This window comes from Podarcis bocagei, assembly GCF_964188305.1.
Source record: "Podarcis bocagei genome assembly, chromosome: 1".
Taxonomy (NCBI): Eukaryota; Metazoa; Chordata; class Lepidosauria; order Squamata; family Lacertidae; genus Podarcis; species Podarcis bocagei.
In genome coordinates this window covers 45894682-45915193 of record NC_138125.1, presented here as the reverse complement: position 1 = coordinate 45915193, position 20512 = coordinate 45894682, and the positions used below count along the sequence as shown (strand labels likewise).

At 42.2% G+C, this 20512-nt stretch overlaps 1 protein-coding gene across 3 annotated transcripts in view; it reads left to right on the top strand.

Moving 5' to 3' along the window:
* The window catches only part of SPTBN5 (spectrin beta, non-erythrocytic 5), a 397537-nt gene that overhangs the window by 7331 nt on the left and 369694 nt on the right, over positions 1–20512 (top strand). For all 3 annotated transcript variants that reach the window (XM_081207187.1, XM_081207185.1, XM_081207186.1), the window contains exons 6-17: positions 615–843; positions 6789–7423; positions 8119–8257; positions 9282–9514; positions 10965–11118; positions 13513–13713; positions 14242–14448; positions 15766–15978; positions 16766–16918; positions 18470–18600; positions 19149–19400; positions 20145–20432. In XM_081207187.1, the coding sequence (XP_081063313.1) occupies positions 615–843; positions 6789–7423; positions 8119–8257; positions 9282–9514; positions 10965–11118; positions 13513–13713; positions 14242–14448; positions 15766–15978; positions 16766–16918; positions 18470–18600; positions 19149–19400; positions 20145–20432 (2835 nt within the window). The remainder of the gene's footprint in view (positions 1–614; positions 844–6788; positions 7424–8118; positions 8258–9281; positions 9515–10964; positions 11119–13512; positions 13714–14241; positions 14449–15765; positions 15979–16765; positions 16919–18469; positions 18601–19148; positions 19401–20144; positions 20433–20512) is intronic.

Here is a 20512-nt window from a genome sequence, read left to right as displayed (position 1 = left end):
TAGTCTCGCCCCAGCAGCACCCCCAACAATGTGGTCTGACCCAAGACACACCAGGAGCTTCCTAGCTAACTGGAGATTGAACTCAAGTCTTCTAAATCCGGTTGTGGCTGCTCTATGCTCCTCCCAACCTCACTTGCCTCATTTAACTATGCGTACTGGAAATTCCATCAGCTCAACCAGAGGGAGAGATTAGAAATGGCCAACCAACACCATTCTTTGGGCTCTGCTGAGAGACCAGCTTCAATGGAGTCTTCCTCTTTCTGAACCACTTCCATTTCAGATGGCCATCTGAGAACATATGCCTGAATCTGCTTGTTTTCCCTTTTCCACCCATTCCGTTTTCCTTATGTGCCATGTCTTTCAGATTGCAAACCCATGGACCAGGGCTGCCTTGTTTTCATTTGATCTGATGTAAGCCTTTTTGATTGAAAAGTGAAGCAAAAGAATTGCTTGAATAAATAAAGGGTAGTGAATGGAAGATTGAAATGCACTTTAGGTAGTATTTCTCAGGCACGCCTGACTTTCCATGCAAGTCTTGGTGTGCACCTCATTTCATTTTCGAAACATAACCTTCCTTGTATGTTTCCCCATCACCCCTTCTTTCATCTCCACAGGCCTGATCTCATCCAGTACAGCTCCCTGAGGCATGACCAGCCCATCATTAACCTAAATAATGCCTTCACTGTGGCAGAGAAGCAGCTGGGAATCACAAAGCTGCTGGATGCTGAGGATGTGGCCGTGCCATTTCCAGATGAGAGATCCATCATGACTTATGTGTCATTCTACTACCATTACTTTTCCAGGCTGAAGCAGGACCAGACTGTCCAGAAGAGGCTCACCAAAGTCAGTGCACTGCAATCACATAAATTAGCATACCCTGCCTCTCAAGTAAATTCTCTCCACAGGAAAAATCAGATGGCGGATCAGTTCTAATGTATGTAATCTGTGGATAATGCCAAGGGCTTTTCACAAGAAGAATAAAAGTCAATATATTCCTCTACATTCAGCTTAAGGAAAGCCCTCCATGATCAAAAGGCAAATGCTTATGCAGTAGGAAAATTCGTTGCAGTTTGTTTCCTTTGTGTGGGGCAAATCTCAGCAGCTTTTCACCATTTTGGGCTCACCTTCATATAAAAAAAAATTCAAGGGCACCATGGACAAGCAGGCAAGTCCAATAGGATAAGTTCTGGCTGAAGAACTAGGTAGATCTTTGCCAGTGCCAAAGGAGCCAGCCAGAAGCTTTAATAAAGAGGAACCCCAAAATCTGGGATCTCCTTCAAACTGATATCAAAGTTTTGTAATTGTTTTGTACCATTCTGTGGAGCCAAACCTAGCTTGGGTATTGCACAGACCTGAAGGCTTTCACAGATATAGTGACTGTGGAAAGGGACAGAAACACACACACAGTACACATGCTCTACTATTTATTCCCATATATTGCTGCACCGCAGGTGGTTGGACCTTTGGGTCATTTCCAACTCTACAATTCTATGCTTCCATGATATCCCCATTGCAAGTTTTAGAAGAACCTAAGACTAGCTCTGCTGGATTGGACAACTTGCCCATGCTGTCCGGCCTCCTGTTCTCACAGTGGCCAATCAGGTGCCTATTTTAAGACTTCTAGCAAGACCTGAATGCAACTGTAATTCAGAAGCATACTGCCTCTTACAGTGGCCGTGTCAGAGTTCTGCTCTATGTGTGCTTCTCGCTTTAATGGTTTTCCTTCCCACACGGATTCTCTCTCTCGGGGTTCTTTCATGCAGAGCCCTTCTCCTTCTTCTCCTCCCTCCCTTCCTAAACAAACACAGGGAGACATGATAATCTCTCGCTGACCTCAGTCACCCTCAATAAGGCAGCTCTGAGTTCCCTAATAGGATTGTGGCAAGGAAGCCTCCCTTGTGTCAAAGCAGCCTCAGTATGCGCTAAGACTAGTGGGTGACCAGGGAGTGCAGAGGGAATCCATGCGGTGAGGTAAATCTCCCTTCCCCCACCCCTCTCCAGTGACCATGCATTTGTTAGGATCCTTCAGCGAGAACTGGGTGCGATGGCAGAACATACAGAACGGAGCCCTAATGCCCCAAGCAGCTTTTCCTGCACTCAAGGTTGGTGCTGCTGTTTTGCTCCTTCTCCTGCCCATAGCTGGGCTTGCTTTGTTATTTGTGTGCTCTGAAATGGATGCAAGCAGATTAGCACTTCCAGCTCATTGGTTTTTGTTTGGTTTCAGCACCTTCCTCATTAACGCAAGGAAACAACTGGGGGCCGGCCGAGGCCTCCTCAAGAGTGACATGGAGTGTTGTCCTGCGCTGTCTGTTGTAGTTTGCTGTAGTTTGGGGGATTTCGCTTTGAGCTCTTTAGAAGCTAGGATTAAGAAGTCGAAACCAAAAATAGCAAATGAAAGGGGAGGGCAATGTGAGAAAGATGGTTACTTTTTGTACTCTGGCGATACTTCCATAGGGTTTGTGTCCGGTGCTGAATGAACATGACTGTCAATCAGTCCACACAAGGAAGGTGCAGGTATTTTATGCTTAATGCTGATAGTTCAAATTGACTAACAGAATCAAGACTTTCTCTGGTAATGCCGAACCCTGTGCCGGATGGTACCATGTCACAGAGTCCCCTCTCATCATATTCTGATGGGTGCTTCTGATATTAGTTTTTTTTAAATAAAATTTTTATTGGTTTTTCACAATTTTTATAAACACAAACATTAAAGAATAAAAACAAACAAACACATAAACAAACATGTATAATTTCAAATCCTTTTTTCTTAAACCTTACCTCACCGACTTCCCCATACCTCCCCTTTCTGCATCCCAAGTTCCAAATTTGTTTCAGCAAATCCTACCCCTTGATTTTATGAGATTTTCCCTTATTCTTTTCCTTTACTTAATCTTTTACAGCTGTAATCCCCTTTTTTCAAAAACCTCAACATTTTAACATTCATTAATTTTACAATATTTCTTGAGATAAATTTTAAATTTCTCCCAGTCTTCATCCGCCGTCTCTTTCCCCTGGTCACGAATTCTGCCGGTCATTTCCGCCAGTCCCATATAGTCAATCACCTTCATCTGCCATTCTTCCAGAGTGGGTAAATCTTGTGTCTTCCAATACTTTGCGATGAGTATTCTTGCTGCTGTTGTGGCATACATAAAAAAAGTTCTGTCTTTCTTTGGCACCACTTGGCCGACAATGCCCAAGAGAAAGGCCTCTGGTTTCTTAGGGAAAGTACATTTAAGTACCTTTTTCATTTCATTATATATCATTTCCCAGAAAGCCTTAATCTTCGGGCACGTCCACCAAAGGTGGAAGAAAGTACCTTCAGATTCTTTACATTTCCAACATTTATTATCGGGCAGATGATAAATCTTTGCAAGCTTGACTGGGGTCATGTACCACCTGTAAATCATTTTCATAATATTTTCTCTTAAGGCATTACATGCCGTAAACTTTATACCGGTGGTCCACAACTTTTCCCAGTCAGCAAACATGATGTTATGACCAATGTCTTGTGCCCACTTAATCATAGCTGATTTCACTGTTTCATCTTGTGTATTCAGTTTCAGCAACAAGTTATACATTCTTGACAGATTCTTAGTATTGGGTTCTAACAGTTCTGTTTCTAATTTTGTTTTCTCCACCTGAAAGCCAATTTTCCTGTCCTGTTTGTAAACCTCCATTATTTGGTAATAGTGGAGCCAGTCTCGTACTTTAAACTTCGGCTTCTCATAACTCTGTAATTTCAGTTTTCCCCCCTCTTGTTCCAGAATTTCCCAATATTTTGGCCATTTGGCCTCCATATTAATCTTTTTCACTGCCTTCGCCTCCATCGGCGACAGCCACCTTGGGGTTTTGTTTTCCAACAGGTCTTTATATCTAATCCAAACATTATATAATGCTTTCCAAACAATATGATTTTTAAAAGCTTTATGCGTTTTGACCTTGTCATACCATAAATATGCATGCCATCCAAATACATTGTTAAAACCTTCCAAGCCCAAAATATCTGTATTCTCGAGGAGCAACCAATCTTTCATCCAGCAAAAAGCTGCTGATTCATAGTAAAGTTTAAAGTCCGGCAGGGCAAAAACCCCTCTTTCCTTTGCATCCGTTAAAATTTTAAATTTTATCCTGGGTTTTTTGCCCTGCCAGACAAATTTCGAAATGTCTTTCTGCCACCTCTTGAAACAGTCCATCTTATCAACAATTTGCAATGCTTGAAATAGAAATAACATTCTAGGCAATACATTCATCTTAATAACAGCAATTCGGCCTAACAAGGAAAGCTTCAAATTTGACCATGTTTCTAAATCCTTTTTAACTTCTGTCCAGCATTTCTCATAATTGTCTTTAGATAAATTCACGTTCTTAGATGTCATATTAATCCCCAAGTATTTCACCTTTTTAACCACAGTCAACCCTGTTTCATTCTGGAACCTCTCCCTTTCAATAGCTGTTAAGTTTTTCTCCAATACCTTAGTTTTTTGTTTGTTCAACTTAAATCCTGCAACTTGACCAAATTCTTGAATTAGTTCTAAAACCCTTTTCGTACTAGTGTCTGGCTCTTGCAAAGTAAGTACCAGGTCATCTGCGAAGGCCCTTAATTTATACTGTTTAGCTCCGACCTGTACCCCTTTAACCAGCTGGTCCCTTCTAATCATGTTTAGCAAAACCTCCAGGACTGATATAAAAAGTAATGGGGAAATTGGGCACCCCTGTCGTGTCCCTTTTTCTATTTTAAATTCTTCCGTTATCACATTATTTACAATTAGTTTAGCCTTTTGTTCGGAATATATTGCACCCATACCATTCTCAAATCCTTGCCCCATCCCATGTAGATTCTTCTTCATAAAACTCCAAGAGATATTGTCAAAGGCTTTCTCCTCGTCCACAAATATCAATACTGCTTTAGTGTTTATGTTGACCTCTAATAATTCCAGAATGTCTATTATATTCCTCACATTGTCTGATAAGTGTCTTCTTGGGAGAAAGCCTGCTTGGTCCTTATGAATCTCTTCCACCAATACTTTTTTCAATCTTTTTGCCAAAATGTCTGCAAAAATTTTGTAATCCACATTAAGTAATGATATAGGGCGGTAGTTCTTAAGCTGGGTCTTTCCAGTCTCTGTTTTCGGTATGAGTGTAATATAAGCTTCTTTCCACGATTCTGGTGCCTTTTCCCCCGCTTCTGATATTAGTTACGGGAAGCAACTACTTGCAGGCCACTATCAGAGAGTTTTGGCAACAAATGCTCTACTGTAAAACTGGATCCACTCACATCAAAGAAGTGCTGCAATTAAACGCGTTACAAACTTTGTATGAGAAATCAGGTTAGCAAAAACGGAACTCCACAGCGCCATCTGGTGTCACAGTGTTAGAATGCACAAACAACGCATATAAATCATTTTTTTCTTTGCCAGGGTAGCTGGATCCTGTGTTTAAATTGAAATGAATGAATCCAAGAGTCTTCAGTAAGGTTGTGGATTCCTAACCTACAGTCAAAAACAGAAAATTGCAGACTGGTGGAGGGAGTGTATTTCCAGATCTTTGTTTAAATAGTAGTAGTCGTAGTAACAACAAGGTTCAGCAGTTGAATTGCAGAGGGTGATTATCAGAGTTTGGTTATTTATGGTAAAACATGTGGTGATAACGTTGAACCCTGCACCTTAAAATCCCAGCAGCACTATTTAGTGAAGTACTTGCCTCTTTCTCTGGTATTAAAATGTATCATGAGTCCCATGGAAGTGGAGGGGCTGAGTGGATCCAGAAAAGACATGGAAGGTGCTCTGAGAGTGGGTGCTGGAATATCCTAAGTAGGGTCCCAGTTGGCAGCAGGTCTTCAATTCTAGGCTTCAAGAGGGACCTGATCCTAGCAGCAGTTTGTGGGGAAAATCCCCCAGCAGTTTGAGGAAAGGAGATCTGGGCCCCAGGAAGGGCTGTGGTAGTGATGAAAGAGTAGGACAGTGTGGTGTAGTGGTTAAGAGTAGTAGACTCATAATCTGGTGAACTGGGTTCGCGGCTCCGCTCCTCCACATGCGTCTGCTGGGTGACCTTGGGCCAGTCACACTTCCCTGAAGTCTCTCAGCCCCACTCACCTCACAGAGTGTTTGTTGTGGGAGAGGAAGGGAAAGGAGAATGTTAGCCGCTTTGAGACTCCTTCAGGTAGTGATAAAGCGGGATATCAAATCCAAACTCCTCTTCTTCTAGGCCTCCCCTTGTTGTGCCATGGCCTTGAAGCAAAGTAGGAGACTTCTAGGACCGCTTTTGTTTTCCAGATGTATTTGTTTCAAATATTTATATACTTCTATACTTCCGTTCTTTAGAAAATATTGTCAGGTTATTGAAAAAAATAATAACACAGTATATAAAACAGAAAACATTGAACTCCACAAAATAGAATTCCACTCACTCAACACCCACACAAATTCCCCACCCACTAATGCGCTGCTACCTCATTCTACATGACACCTACACTTGCACTCAGACTTACAGGCAAACACACACACACACACACACACACACACACTTAACAGTTACTGGTCTCAATAATCTTCTGGGTATATACAGAAAAAGGCTGCATTACCACACTTGGCAGCCTTTAACACCAGATCTAACCTCATACCACCCACCCAAACACAAATTCAGATTTAGATATGGTTATTATCTGTGGCTAAGGAACAAATCTCTCATCCTAGTCTCAGCCAAAGCCTGGATTGACTGAAGTCAGTCATAAAACTATGCTAGGTTATATGATTAAGTATTTTATTCTCTCCCCCCCCCCCCGCCCGCAGATTGTGTTCTTCCTGAAGGAGACGGATGACTTGAAGTTCCAGTATGAGCAAATGGTCTCAGAGCTCTTAAAATGGATAAAGCTCAAAGTGGTGGAACTGGACGATCGCTTCTTTCCCAACTCCCTCAAGGAGATGCGTCTTCTCATGGGCAACTTTAAGACCTTCCGCGTTGTAGAGAAGCCTCCCAAGTACCGGGAGAAGGGAATCATTGAAGCCAATTTCTTCCACATCAGAACCAAACAGCGAGCCCACAACCAACGTGCCTACCTGCCTCCTGAAGGAAAGACTCTGAGAGATTTGGAGAAGGAGTGGGTTGCTTTGGAGAAGGCAGAACACAACAGAGGAAAAGCAATCCAGGAGGAGCTCTTGAGGCTGGAGAGAGTTGAGCAACTGGTCCAGAGATTTCTGAAGAAAGCAGCTGTTCGTGAGGCCTACTTGGAGGACATGAGAGGGATAATAAAGAAGCAGAACGACTGGCAGCCTGAGAGTGTGGAGGAACATCAGGCAGCCACAAGAAAGCTTGAAGCCATTGAGGCAGATATGCTTTCCCGAGACCTACGCTTCAAAGCACTGTCTAAGATGGCTTCAGAAATCAAGCAGGAGAACTACCATGGCAAGATCCAGATTGAAAAGAAGTGAGCTGAAAAGTGGCAGTGTGTGGTTTTGGGAGGTGGGAGAAGCAGGAATAGCTTTAAGGAGAATTAGAAGGACACAGAGAAAACAGTTGTGTTGGTAGCATGAATTATGTAGCTCCCCTTTTCAGAAAGGCATCAATGATAGAGATAACAGTGGCAATGGATTTCACCACCATGCTTCACATTCGTGCTTTTGAATAGACAGTGGACTGATTTTTATTTTTTTTTTAAAGAGAAACATTCTGCTTTTTTTTCAAATAAGAAGATTTTTTAGATAAAATCTTGGGAGAAAACCCTTCTCCATGTTTCAGCACTGGGTGAGGCATGTTATGGGTGACACAAGGGCCTTCTGTGCAGTGTCTTCCCATTGGCAGAATACAATCCTCTTAGAATTGTGGTTAAAGCCAGTGCTTTTTTCTGGGGGTGATCAAGGGTACACAGCACCGGCTCCTTTTTTTCTAGAAGAAAAGCACCGGTTAGATCCAACACTTCTATCATTTCAGTGCCAAGCTAAGAAAGACCTTTCTGTTTCCCCAGACATTTTCAGTGGTTTAGTTAAATGAACTAGCCACATGGGAATCATGAGGGACCTTGACAAGGGCCTCCATTTTAATTGTTTCCCTGCATTCCTTGAAATACGTAGTTCTGCTCAGAATCTTTTGATATACCATGTTGTTGTTTTCCCTCCCATCCAGGCAAAATGACATTGCGCATCAATGGCAAGACCTTATGACCCAGCTCCAGAGACAAAAACACTCCTTGCAGGCGATGCAGGAAGGCCTGGTCCTTTTGAGGGACATCGATACCATTACAGAAGAACTAAGAGGGCTGAAGGTATCTCGTGTTATACATTTTACATGTTAACCAGCACATTGTTTTAGTGACAACTAAAGACTGCAATTGATGTCATGTTGTGAAAGAACATCGTGTCTTTAGGTCTGAAAATAGGCACATAGTCATTGACATCCTGGGCTTCTTTGTTTATTCAATAAATAATAGTAATACTGGAAATAAATAAATAAATAAATAAATAAATAAGACGTAGGCATACGATTGTCAATACAAACTTGATTTTCCAGGGACAACTAAATGAAAAATATTCCACTTGCCAGAATAATAGAATACGGACTTGAGGCTAAGAGCTATAGATTATCAGCATGCACAAAAATCTGTTCATTTTCCTTTACATTAGGTTAAAAGGCCTGTTTCTTGCAGTGAAAGCCAGTTACATATAGATTATAAAACTGAATCCGTACAGAGGCAGTGCATACAGGCTTAATTTGAGCTTAAGTTTAGCATGGCTTCCAAAGCCAGGAGTACCTATGACCATATAACTGCCTTCCTTTATCATAACCTATTTGGTCCCACACTTCTGGGATTAGGAGAATTCAGGTCAAAGGGCATGACTTCTAGGCAGTCTAGCAACCAGGCACAGTACATGTTGGAAGCTAAGCACTGTGCTTATTATCGCTATACCCATTTGTAATATGTACTGTATGTGGATGAAATTTGCCTCTTTCCTTTGAGATTAGTGGGCCTTGGATACCATCTGATGATTCCTAGCTGACATTGGGTGATAATTTACCATTGCATGAATGTAACAACTTGATAAACTGGGCATCAGTAATATCCTGCCAATAGTGTAGACTCCTGCACTTTAGTGCAAGTCACCATTCCCTTATTCTTCTGATTGTAAAAACTCCTCCCAGAAGTTGAAAGGATTATTAGTTTTATAAGTGGCTACATGCACATTATGGTAAATTTACCATCTGGCAAATAGTCATCCGTAACTTAGCCATTTTCTTTGTGCAGGTTCTTGAGGACGATAAACACCATTTCTATTTCATTTAATTTCCAGAGTCTAGTGAGTTCCCAGGATTGTGGTAAACAGCTCCTGGAAGCCGTAGATTTACTGCAGAAGCATAAACTGGTTGCCTCTCAGATCTCTTCCCTTGGGGAAAGGGTCAGGCATATCACTGAAAGAACAGAAGTGATTGTCAAAGGTAAATCGTTCAAGCCAGATGTGCTTCGAGCTAAACATCAGATGCTCCAGCAGCTGCATCAAAACCTTGTGGATCTCTGCAAAACAAGGTAAATTTCTTCTTTTTGTGACCCTGTTCTTCCTGAGGAGGCTGGCCAATTCTTTTATTTAAGAAATCCAGGAGTAAAATATCCTAATTATGGGATGTCAGGGGTGTTTGTATGAACCCCCACAATGAACATATAACAACAACAACAATATTTTTTTATTTATACCCCACTCATCTGGCTAGGTTTCCCCAGTCACTCTGGGTGGCTTCCAACCAGTGGCGTAGCGTGGGTTGTCAGCACCCGGGGCAAGGCAAGTAATTTGTGCCCCCTAACCCGTGGATTTGCGCCCCCTAACCCTAACCCCCAGGTGTTGCGCCCGGTGCGGCCGGGCCCCCCTGCACCCCCCACGCTACGCCACTGCTTCCAACAGAATATTAAAAACAATACAGCGTCAGACATTAAAAACTTCCCTAAACAGGGCCACCTTCAGTTGTCTTTTAAAAGTAAAACAGTTGTTTACTGCCTTGACATCTGTTGGGAGTTCCACAGGGCGGGTGCCACTACTGAGAAGGCCCTTTGCCTGGTTCCCTATAACCCCACTTCTCACAGCGAGGGAACCGCCAGAAGGCCCTCAGGGCTGGACCTCAGTATCCGGGCTGAACGATGGGGGTGGAGACGCTCCTTTGGGTATACTGTGAAGTGGATAGCTGGTCATGCCCCTCTCGTGCCAGCATGGATACTGTCCCCATTCCCACAGCTGTGAACACTTGGTGTTAGTGAGAAGGGGTCCCCACACACCCACTGACATTCAGCATTAGCAAGAAAAGTACCCCATGCATGTTCAGCGGTAAGTCTATCAGACTCCCCAACTGAGAACCCTGGGCTCACATACTGGGGTTTCTCTGCCTTCTGTTTGGATTGGATTTGGATTCTTATCTTAAAGTTATAAAGGAATTAATTCACTGCTTCCTTCGTGTTGTTCAAATTCATTAGGTAAAGATAGTTGCTTTGAAGCAGAATTGAAAGCTACTTCCTTAAACCCAAGGACAGTGGTACCTCGGGTTAAGTACTTAATTCATTCCGGAGGTCCGTTCTTAACCTGAAACTGTTCTTAACTTGAAGCACCACTTTAGCTAATGGGGCCTCCTGCTGCTGCCGTGCCACTGAAGCACGATTTCTGTTCTCATCCTGAAACAAAGTTCTTAACCTGAGGCACTATTTCTGGGTTAGCGGAGTCTGTAACCTGAAGTGAATGTAACCTGAAGCGTATGTAACCTGAGGTACCACTGTATGGATTTTATCTGAAACCAAAGAGAATGCAGAGAAGTGTCCAGGGCACAACTTAAGTATAAATAAATATTTCAAATGTGGCCTACATTGGTGGCTGGTCCAGTTTAGGGAAAGGAAGCCTGATTAATCCAGATTACAGTATGCTGGAAGTACTAGAAAAAAACATGATGTGGCTTTATAAACATTACCGAATGCATCTTTTCCCCCCCTTTTGGAATAGACAATATCAGCTGGAAAGTGCTTTAAAGCTTTTTGAGTTTTTCCATGAGTGCAAAGAAGAGGAGCTTTGGGTGTCTGACAAATTGAAGCTGGTGACGGCGGGACACTTAGGCCGTGATCTCAGTCACATTGCAGCCTCACTTCAAAGCCATAAGGTTAGTGATGTGTAAATTATTGATTGCTTGTGCAGGTTTTAGAGGGGCTTCAGAATTTTCTAGCTGAAATATACTCGGAGTCACGTAGTGATTTCATGCTCTTTATTGCAGCTTGTAAAACAGTGAATGAATTTCCCCCCAGACCTCAGGCTTTATATACATTATTTACACAATGGGTTCCATCTGATTGGATGATTCTGCTTCCCTCCAGGAGCCAGGTTGGGCTGCTCCTGCTGGCCAATCAGTTGTTACATTCTAGGATCCTACCTGCCTAATAGGCTGATTAACTACCTCCTGGGGTCTGATTGGTTTGCTCCTGCAGGCCAATCAGGTTGTTGCATTCTAGGATCCTACCTGCCTATTGTTCTAGGATCCAAGCTTAGTACATAACACTAACGTTTCTGTTTCTGTTTCTAGTAGCATAGATACTAAAGTACACATTCAAAAGATTTATAACAGTTCTAAAAAGGGGTGGGGTGGGAACTGGTGGTGAAGGAATATGTAAGATCTTAATATTATAAAACTCTTTGCCGATGAAATGGAAAATTGTTAGAGATATGAGGTCAAAGTAACTTACAAATTTACCAATATTGCTTGAAATGTGCAGGCATAATCAGCCAAGAGCCAGTGAAATTGACTGATTATACTGTTCTGTTTCAAGAGGTCTAGGCAGACAATGGTATCACCCTATTTGCCTCCTGATTGGTTTAGCTAGTTTGATGTGACAAGAACAAAGAAGCCTTGAGTTAAGCAATCAAATTCTAAAAGGGACTTGTTTCTTTCTTTCTGCTTTTCTCTTTCTGAAATGTTATTTTATTTGTTTGCCTCCTTAAGGGTTGCGAGGGTTGGATTTGTTAGAAACACTGTTTAATTTGCTTATGTGGAACAGTATATCCCTGTTGTTGCATTTGTGATATGCAAATTGGTTAAAAAAAACCCAGGCCATAGCCAATTTGCCTGATAGCTAAATTCCGGCCCCGCTAATACAGCAACCACCACAGCCATAGCAAGGTCAAACCAATAAGTAAAATGCAAAATTAATGGAGTGGGTGGGTGGGTTGTGTTAGCAATTTCACACCTCCGAGGCTGCACTTTGTGATTAGTGGAAATCACGCAGTCTGTCTGAGAGGAAGCATGAGAACCGGATACAGTCCTATCTGTATGTATTACGTGATGTACTTTCACTTTTGCCTGTTTTCTCTCGGAGCTGGATGAGAGAGACCACCATGATTCCTTGTCTGTGTGATATAGTGTAAATAAATACAGTGGTACCTTAGGTTAAGTACTTAATTCGTTCTGGAGGTCCATACTTAACCTGAAACTGTTCTTAACCTGAAGCACCACTTTAGCTAATGGGGCCTCCTGCTGCTGCCGTGCCGCCGGAGCACAATTTCTGTTCTCAACCTGAAGCAAAGTTCTTAACCTGAAGCACTATTTCTGGGTTAGCAGAGTATGTAACCTGAAGTGTATGTAACCTGAGGTACCACTGTAGTAGTTCAGAACTACGATGCCTCTTTCTTTTACTGTGTCAAGAGAGGCAGCTAGTGTGCATAAATCAAGTTGGTTTATGTCACTAGAGCACCCTGGAGAAGAACGGGGTGCCTTTTCCAGAGCTATGCTCACCGGAGGACACTCAGAGATTGGGGAGGGGTGCTGCTGATAGCCCAGAGAGTTTTCCCAATATGGTAGCGGAACTGATGAAAAAGAGTGGATGTCGGGGGCCGGTGCAAACTGTTTAAATCTCCCCTGGGAGCTGACCTGAAGGAAGCCTGATTTTTCCCTCAGGCCTGCCTCCGAAGAGCCCTGCCCTCAGCACCAGCCGGCCATTGGCCAATTTGGCAGGCTGGCATGGAGCCAGATTTCAAGCTGGGAGAGTGCGCATTCCCAGCATCCCAGCTCTGCATCGGGGGGGGGGGAGGGGGGCAGGTACTGGCTGCCCTGCAAGGCTGCCGCACCCTAAAAGTGGTTAAGCGAACTTGCTGATGTTACATTAGGGATTAGTGTCATAGCTCCATCGTTTATCTTCTTATTTTCTGCGACAGTTGCTTTGCCAGTTATGACGACCCAGTCATAAGCCAGCTATTGCGACATAGTTAATTCCTCCTGCTGCCTCCAATCAAAGTATTGTATGGCTGAAAACAATGATGCTCAGCTATATTTGATTGCACAGTCAATGTTGGTGGTAGGTATAATACAATTTGCATAAATGATTTCACCAGAGAAGATCACTTGACTCATGCGAGTGGAATGGTGAGATATGTTATTCCTTATAGTTATCACTCCTGAAATAATAAAGTGGATAAAAGAAGTGAAAACAGCATTCAAACTAGCATGACTGGGTTTGGCTTCATGGTGACATCCAGTAATTATGACCCTCTGACTTCCACCTGGCAGGCTTTGCAAGCTGAGTGTGACTCCCACCAACTGATTTGTTCTAAGATCATATGCAAGGGCCGGGAGCTAGGTCAGAAAAACCCTTCAAATCAGAGGAGCATCCAGAAGGAGACTGACAATATCCAGAAATTGTGGCAGCAGCTCCAAGATGAGGTGGCCAGACGTAAAACCAGTTTGGAGGCAGCTTCTCTCGTCAAACAGGTACGTTGGTCTGCAGCTCTGTTCAGATTGAACTGAATTGATTATTATTAAGAAGTCTAAACAAGATCTTAGCCTGTCCATTAAGCTTGGAAGGTCTTGTTATGTTAAAACAGCAACAACAATAGCACAGCCTTGCATCTAAGCACTTGTCTAATTGCCACTGGGGACAAGGAATTGCACACAGGTGAGTGAGCAGGCTAAGAAAAGAGAGGTGGAATTCTTGGTCTCTCATTTGCACCTGGCATAAAAACCAGGAAGGCCACCACCAGCAAGTCATTGATGGAGGTAGGGTTCTCTCTGCCCCTCTTCTTTCACCTCCCAGAAGCCTAGCTGAATTTTTCTCAGGCAAGTCACTTATTTACAAGGTTGCAATAACAGTAATGCTCAAAAGGAACCAGTCTTTCTTCCCTTTGAGTCTTGAAGAAATTGTTGCTTTCGTTCAGATTTGTTACTCTCCTAATGTGATATTGCTAGTATGTCACAAGCAGGCAAGATATAACAACACAATTGCCCTATTTCCCCCCTCAGTACTTTGCTGATATTGATGAGGTGGAGTCTTGGATGCAGGAGCAACAAACCCTGCTAGCTAGCAAAGATTACGGGAAGGATGAATCCAGTGCAGAAGCTTTGTTGCATCGCCACTTTCGTTTGGAGAAAGAGATAGCTGCGTATTCTTCCGAAATAAGCCACTTGGGTGAGCAGGCTCCTTCTGTAGCAAAGCAGGCTGCATCAGTGGTAGGTAGCCCTTATCCTATCTTTTTATCGCATTTCTATTAAGTTACAGATCAGTTTGGCCCAAATATGGTTGCTATTGCTGATGAACCCAAATAAAACCAAAGCAGACGCAGACACAATTTGGTCTGTTAGACTGAATTAAACAATTCCTTTCATCTTCAGTTCCTGTGTTGTGATATTTCCCTCAAAACACCATTTTTTCTTTCTGTAGAATTGTGCCTTCAATCTTCTTATTTTTATGTTTACTCAATGTCCTAGAATTGTATGCTAATCAGCCTACTGTTGTCCCATAATATCTCATACTGACTTTGTAGAACGTGAAGTATTTGTATTTTAAACCACCTGAAAGCCCTATCCTCATAGAAGTAACTCAGATGAGGTAAAGTCGTTTTGAATATTTTGTGAAAACTGTCCTCACCAGCCAGCCTGGAAGTGCTGGAAAATTTCTTTGGGTGAAAATGATAGGAGCCATGGCCCAGTTTTGGGAGCTAATTGGAAGATGTAAAGTTCAGATTTAAATTTTTAACTCTGATAATGTGACTATTTGCTCTAAAACCGTGATAGCAATTTTGTAACATTCTCAGCTATTGTTCTCACATCTGTTGCTGTTTGAAAAAAATTCTTTCAAATGCACACACAAAAGTGGCCGTGTCACATCTTAACTGCAGCCATTTTAGAGACTAGCCATTGTATTTCTACTGCAACATCTGGTGGTTAATTCATTTTTAAAACTCAGAAACACTTTTAATTTGTTTGTTCACAGGCTATTTAGAGATTCTGGGAATAGCAAAGTAAGATACAACATTCCTATAGTTGTAAAAGGTCTTTGCTATCTTCAGACCTTGCTATCCTAGATGCAACTTAGGCTATGTTCACATTACCATTTACTGTGGCTCCACTGCACTCCTACTGTTGATGCTTGAAGCCAAGAACACATGACATTGGCCACAATCCATATGATAACCTGTAGTTTGATGTGTTTCCCTTCAAACCAGCTTCCATCTGATTTGAAAACATGAGCTGAGGTATGTACATTTGAGACAGCCATCATGTAAACACACATGAGAGCTTCATGAATAGGAGTTCAGGGGTGGTGGTGGTGCAAACAGGTCATGCACACTGGGGAGAGAAATCCCCACCCCCTCTCTGGTGCACACAGCAGTGTGCAAATGTCTAATGTGTACATGGACAGAAATCGGCATCTTATGCTAAGGCTACGTATTGAAATAAAACTGAAAGTAAATTTAATTTGAACTTGTGAGCAATGCCAGTCTCAAAAACACAGAATTCAGTTTTTTTGTATATTTCTTTTGACAGATGGTATCGGTGCCAACAGCAAGCACAAAGATCCATGGCAGCACAGTCCAGAGGGTAACGAAAGCGCCAGCAAGTCTTTCTGTGTCGTGCATGTCTGCCCAAACTACGCCAACAAGTCCATTTGGCTCTGATCCTCATTTTGTTACAGAAAACATCTGGAAAGCTCAGAATAAGATTAATTTATTATATGAAAAACTGCAGACCATGGCTGAGGTATCAAGTTTTTCTCATAATATTTTGAGTTCTCCCTCTCTTTTTTAAAGACATAGAGTAATTGTTTATAGATTGCATTGCAGCCTTTGGTTTCTGTTTTTTTGCTATCCTGGCTCCAGATATGAAAACTTAATGTAGCTTTTAGAGTTTACTCTGCAGAGAAGATACCAAGAATCCTGAAATGTGTTGCTGAAGACTGGTTTTTATATAACTGAATGTGCTAATTGCCCTATTGCAAAACCTCCAGGTGGGCAATATGTGAGAAACCTGACAAATTCTAAAAAACAGCATCCCTGCCAGTTTCCTCCAGTCATGAAGAAAACCAGCTCAAATGGAAAAGGCTGATTTTTTAAAAAAAAAAATGCTCAGACTTATAGCAGGGAAATGTTTTAGGGCAACCACCAAGAATAGCTCTCTACAACAAATGGTGCTATTAACAAAGCGTTTCATGTCATTCTTAAATTCATCCATGAGTGAAGACAAATGTTTGGGTATGCTGGCCCAAGCCATTCTCTCTCCTGAGAGAAGAATTTAATCTGAAATCTATGGACAGTAGCAGAATTTCAAATATATCATGACTCCCATCTTCCACATGTTTCACATTTGACAGTACTAATGCACAAATCATGGCATAGGACTACACAAATAGCTAACTTTTGGTGATTTGTTGGTGCCTCAGCTCTGAATTTGTTTTTAATCTGTTACCCTCATATACTGCCTTTGTGTTGATATATTTGTATCAGAACATATTTATTCTCATACAGTGTTTGGATACTTATTCCTACAGCACAGGAGAAAAGAGTTAGAAGAAAGGATCCGACTCTATCAGTTCTACAGTTCCTGTGAAGAATTTCGGTCTTGGATGGATGACAAAGAGAAAATTGTTCAGACTATTCAGCCAGCAGCAGATAATGTGGAGACTATGCAGCATAAATACCAGGTGCTGTTTCCACCTACATTTTCCCTGGCATCCTTACTCAGAGTCATAATTTACTTCAGTCTGTCAGTCAGGGTTGAATTTAGAGGAACCATTTCTGATTTTAGGATAAAAACGACAGAGATATGTTATGGGGGGGGGGGGACTCCCAGCAACTGTCAAAAGCCTACAAGGTTAAATTGAGGGGAAAACAACCCTATTTATTTCAAATTCATTTTGTTGCAGTTCTAATACCTCATAAACAAGGCAGTATTAGGAGCACAGGCTAAACAATTAGCCCTAGAAATGGAGTTGTGCCTTTGACTTGCAAACCTACCTAGTACATAGGTCCATTTTATTGTTGATAACAATAGTTGCTCGGTAGTCAGTTGCTATAAATATAAGCACTTTGGAAAATAATCACATGTGGGCCAAAATCCCAGGAGGGTGGTATTATGCTGCTACCCCTGACCCATGCTGAAGACACTTGGATGGAGCAGAAGTTGAAGTGCGTTAAAACAGTATCAATAAACTCTGAGAAGATCAATAGGTCTTGAATTGTTTTCGAACCGGGCTGAACTTCTCATTTTTTCCAATCTTAAATCCAGTTCTCCACATTTCTGCATAAATGAATTTTTTTCAGTGTTTTAGTGTGGATTTCTCTTAATAGACACATTTTTTAATCACTCTGAAATTTCCTGTTGTTTGTCAAAGTGTGGATTTTCAAAGGAAACATTATTTCACATCACTTGCTCACTAAAAAAAAGAATGTGGACTATCCACTTGTTTGCTTAACAGGAACAACTAGGTAAAAGTGAAGCTTCACACCACTGAAGTTAACGTGGGAAGTAAATTAAATCTGTTTGGGAAAGCAACCTGAAGATAATAACCTTGAGAGAACTTCCAGAAATGTCTCAGTCTGTAGCAGCAAAAACAGAAGTTGTGGCTTCTGAAAGACGAGGAAATTTATTATAGCATGGGCTTCAGCTCACTCCATCATACGCTCAGCTGGCAGGGGTGTGGGGGTGGGGGTGCCAGGGGTGCCGGGTATAGGGGCAGAGGGGGCTCCCCCCTGAATATTGAGGGGGCTGCCAGAAGCCAGGCAGCAGCTGGGACAATAAAGATCTTTGGTTTTGTCCTCTGCACATCCTGACCCCACCCGGCACATGCCGGGTGGTGTCATGTGACACGTCATATGGTTACGTCCCCTCAAAGGGGGTGGGCAAGTCAGCGCCCCTGGTGGGTGCTTACACACAAATGTTGTAATCAGTGCATCAAACAGCAGTGAAATATAAAAAAAAGTCTGTGACCATTCTTTGTAAACCATTACATAAGCAAAGTGACCATTCACAAAAGCAGCAGTTGGTGATCTCAGTTCATGCCTGATTCCTGAAAAGTAAACACCCTATTCAGTTCTAATTCAGCAGTTTCATGCTAGAATTTCAAGGGGGGAAACTTTAGATGCTGATGTGTAAAGCAGGTTACCAAAGATTCTTTTTGTTAGTTAAATTCTATAACGTCAAAGAGCTAAACAATAAATTATTACTGCTGTCTTTGTTGACTTCTGTTGTTCAGAGTTTTCTAACGGAATTGGCTACTGGGAAGAGGCAACTGGATGAGATCAGTTGCTTAGCAGATATGTTTTCAAAGAGCAGTCCTGGAAAACAGAATGAGATTCATGTCCATCAGAAAGAGATAAATGCGAGGTAAATGGTGGTTCATATATAGAATTAGCCCCGTGATGTCTAAGGGACGAGCTTTACTTTAAATATAACTTCTAGTTTAGACATAGCGTTTTCTAGAAGGTGGTTGTTTTATTGATGATTTGTTAATTATTTTATATAATTTAAGTTGCAATTGTGATGTTCTACTGTTGTTCTTTTTGTATGCATGCCGCTTTGTGACTCGTGTGAGTGAAAAGCAGCACAAAAATACAATAAACAAAATCAATTGAAATATACAAGCATAAATTACTATCTGGGGCTTACGAAGGTTTGTGTCCAGCAGCTTCTGAATGGCCACACATTCCCCATCCCTGCTTTAGACACTGAGGTGCCTGTTTGCTCACGCAATCGAGAGCAGGCTACAAACCGAAACCACCATCGTATTGTTCATAAGAATGTGATCCTCATGTTGAGACGCATTAACTTTAGAGTAAAATGTGCCTGAGCATGTGCAGAGTTCCTTTCTCTCATCACATAGTCCAACAGCATAGTCGCCACTGCCACAGCCTTCTTTACTTTTCGGCTCTTAGGTGGGAGCGCTTGGAAGCACTGAAAGAGGAGAAGGGCTCAATGCTGATTGGCGTGGCTGACGTGAAGATGTTCCTTCAGGATTGCCAGGACACTCAAGGGCTGCTACAAGACAAGATGACCCGCCTTGAGGACTTAGGACATGGGAACATGCCTACTGTTCTGTCGGCTGAGGCGCGCAAGCTGACGAACTTTGAGCGAGAGGTCTTAGTACTGGAGAGAAAAATTGAATACCTGAAGAGTGTCGCCAAATCGTAAGAAACTAGCCCTTTGGTGCATTGTAGTCGGTCCTGGGGGCCCTGATTTCAGGGTGATTTAAAGTAAGAATAGGGAGATCTGGTGACTACTTTGGTAGGCATGTATTCTGTTCTTGCTGGGTAGCAGCAAGAATTGCTGTCTCTGGGTGCTGTAATGGCTTCCTTCCCTTTTTCAAACAGGTCTTCTACCTTATTGAATTATTAGGAACTTGGATCTAGTTTGGTTGTGGAGAATGGATAATCCACAGCACTAGCGGGCATTGATAAGATTTAGGACATATCATACAATTCAACAACCCATAGGCATCCCCCAAAACACACACACATTAACTGTGTACATGGGAATTTGTAGAGAATCATGGTACATTTTAGGGAAATTTAATGTCTGATGTTTTATTGTATTTTTAATATTTTGTTGGAAGCCACCCAAAGTGTGGCTGGGGAAACCCAGGCAGATGGGCAGAGTATTATTATTATTATTATTATTATTATTATTATTATTATTATTATTATTATTATTCCTTTTGATGATAATAAGCATTATTCTGTCCCACCTTTCATCCAAGGAGCTGAGGGTAGCACTCAAGAGAAGGAAATGTTTTTGCTTTTCTCTAGCACATCCAACCAAATCTCCCAGCTGACATTCCTTGATGGATACCGGTGGAATACAGTTCAGGTCATAATGAACTTGATCTGAGCCCTAGCACTAATTCAAAAATGTTTCTTGGCTTCATTATACAGGATCAAGGATACCAATCCCGCAGAGAGCAGGGCCATAACAGAACAGGTTGAAGATATGGAGGAGCTCCTGTTATTGCTAAAGTCAAAGGCAGATGAGAAGGGGAAGGCTTTGCAAGTAGCACAGGACCAACAGGCCTTCCTGCAAGACAGCCGTCGACTTCTGTGGTGGGCAGATACCATGAGAGAGAAAATGTCCAGCGAGGAAATAGGGGTAGATGTGGCCTCTGCAGAGCTGCTGCTAAAGGAACACCAGGATTTGCTGAAAGAGATACACAGTCAAAACCACAGGTAAAGATCTTCTTCAAAGGTGTATGAGTGTGTACCAATGCCATATTTTGCAAGAGAGGCATAAAAGAAGTCTGGAAAGG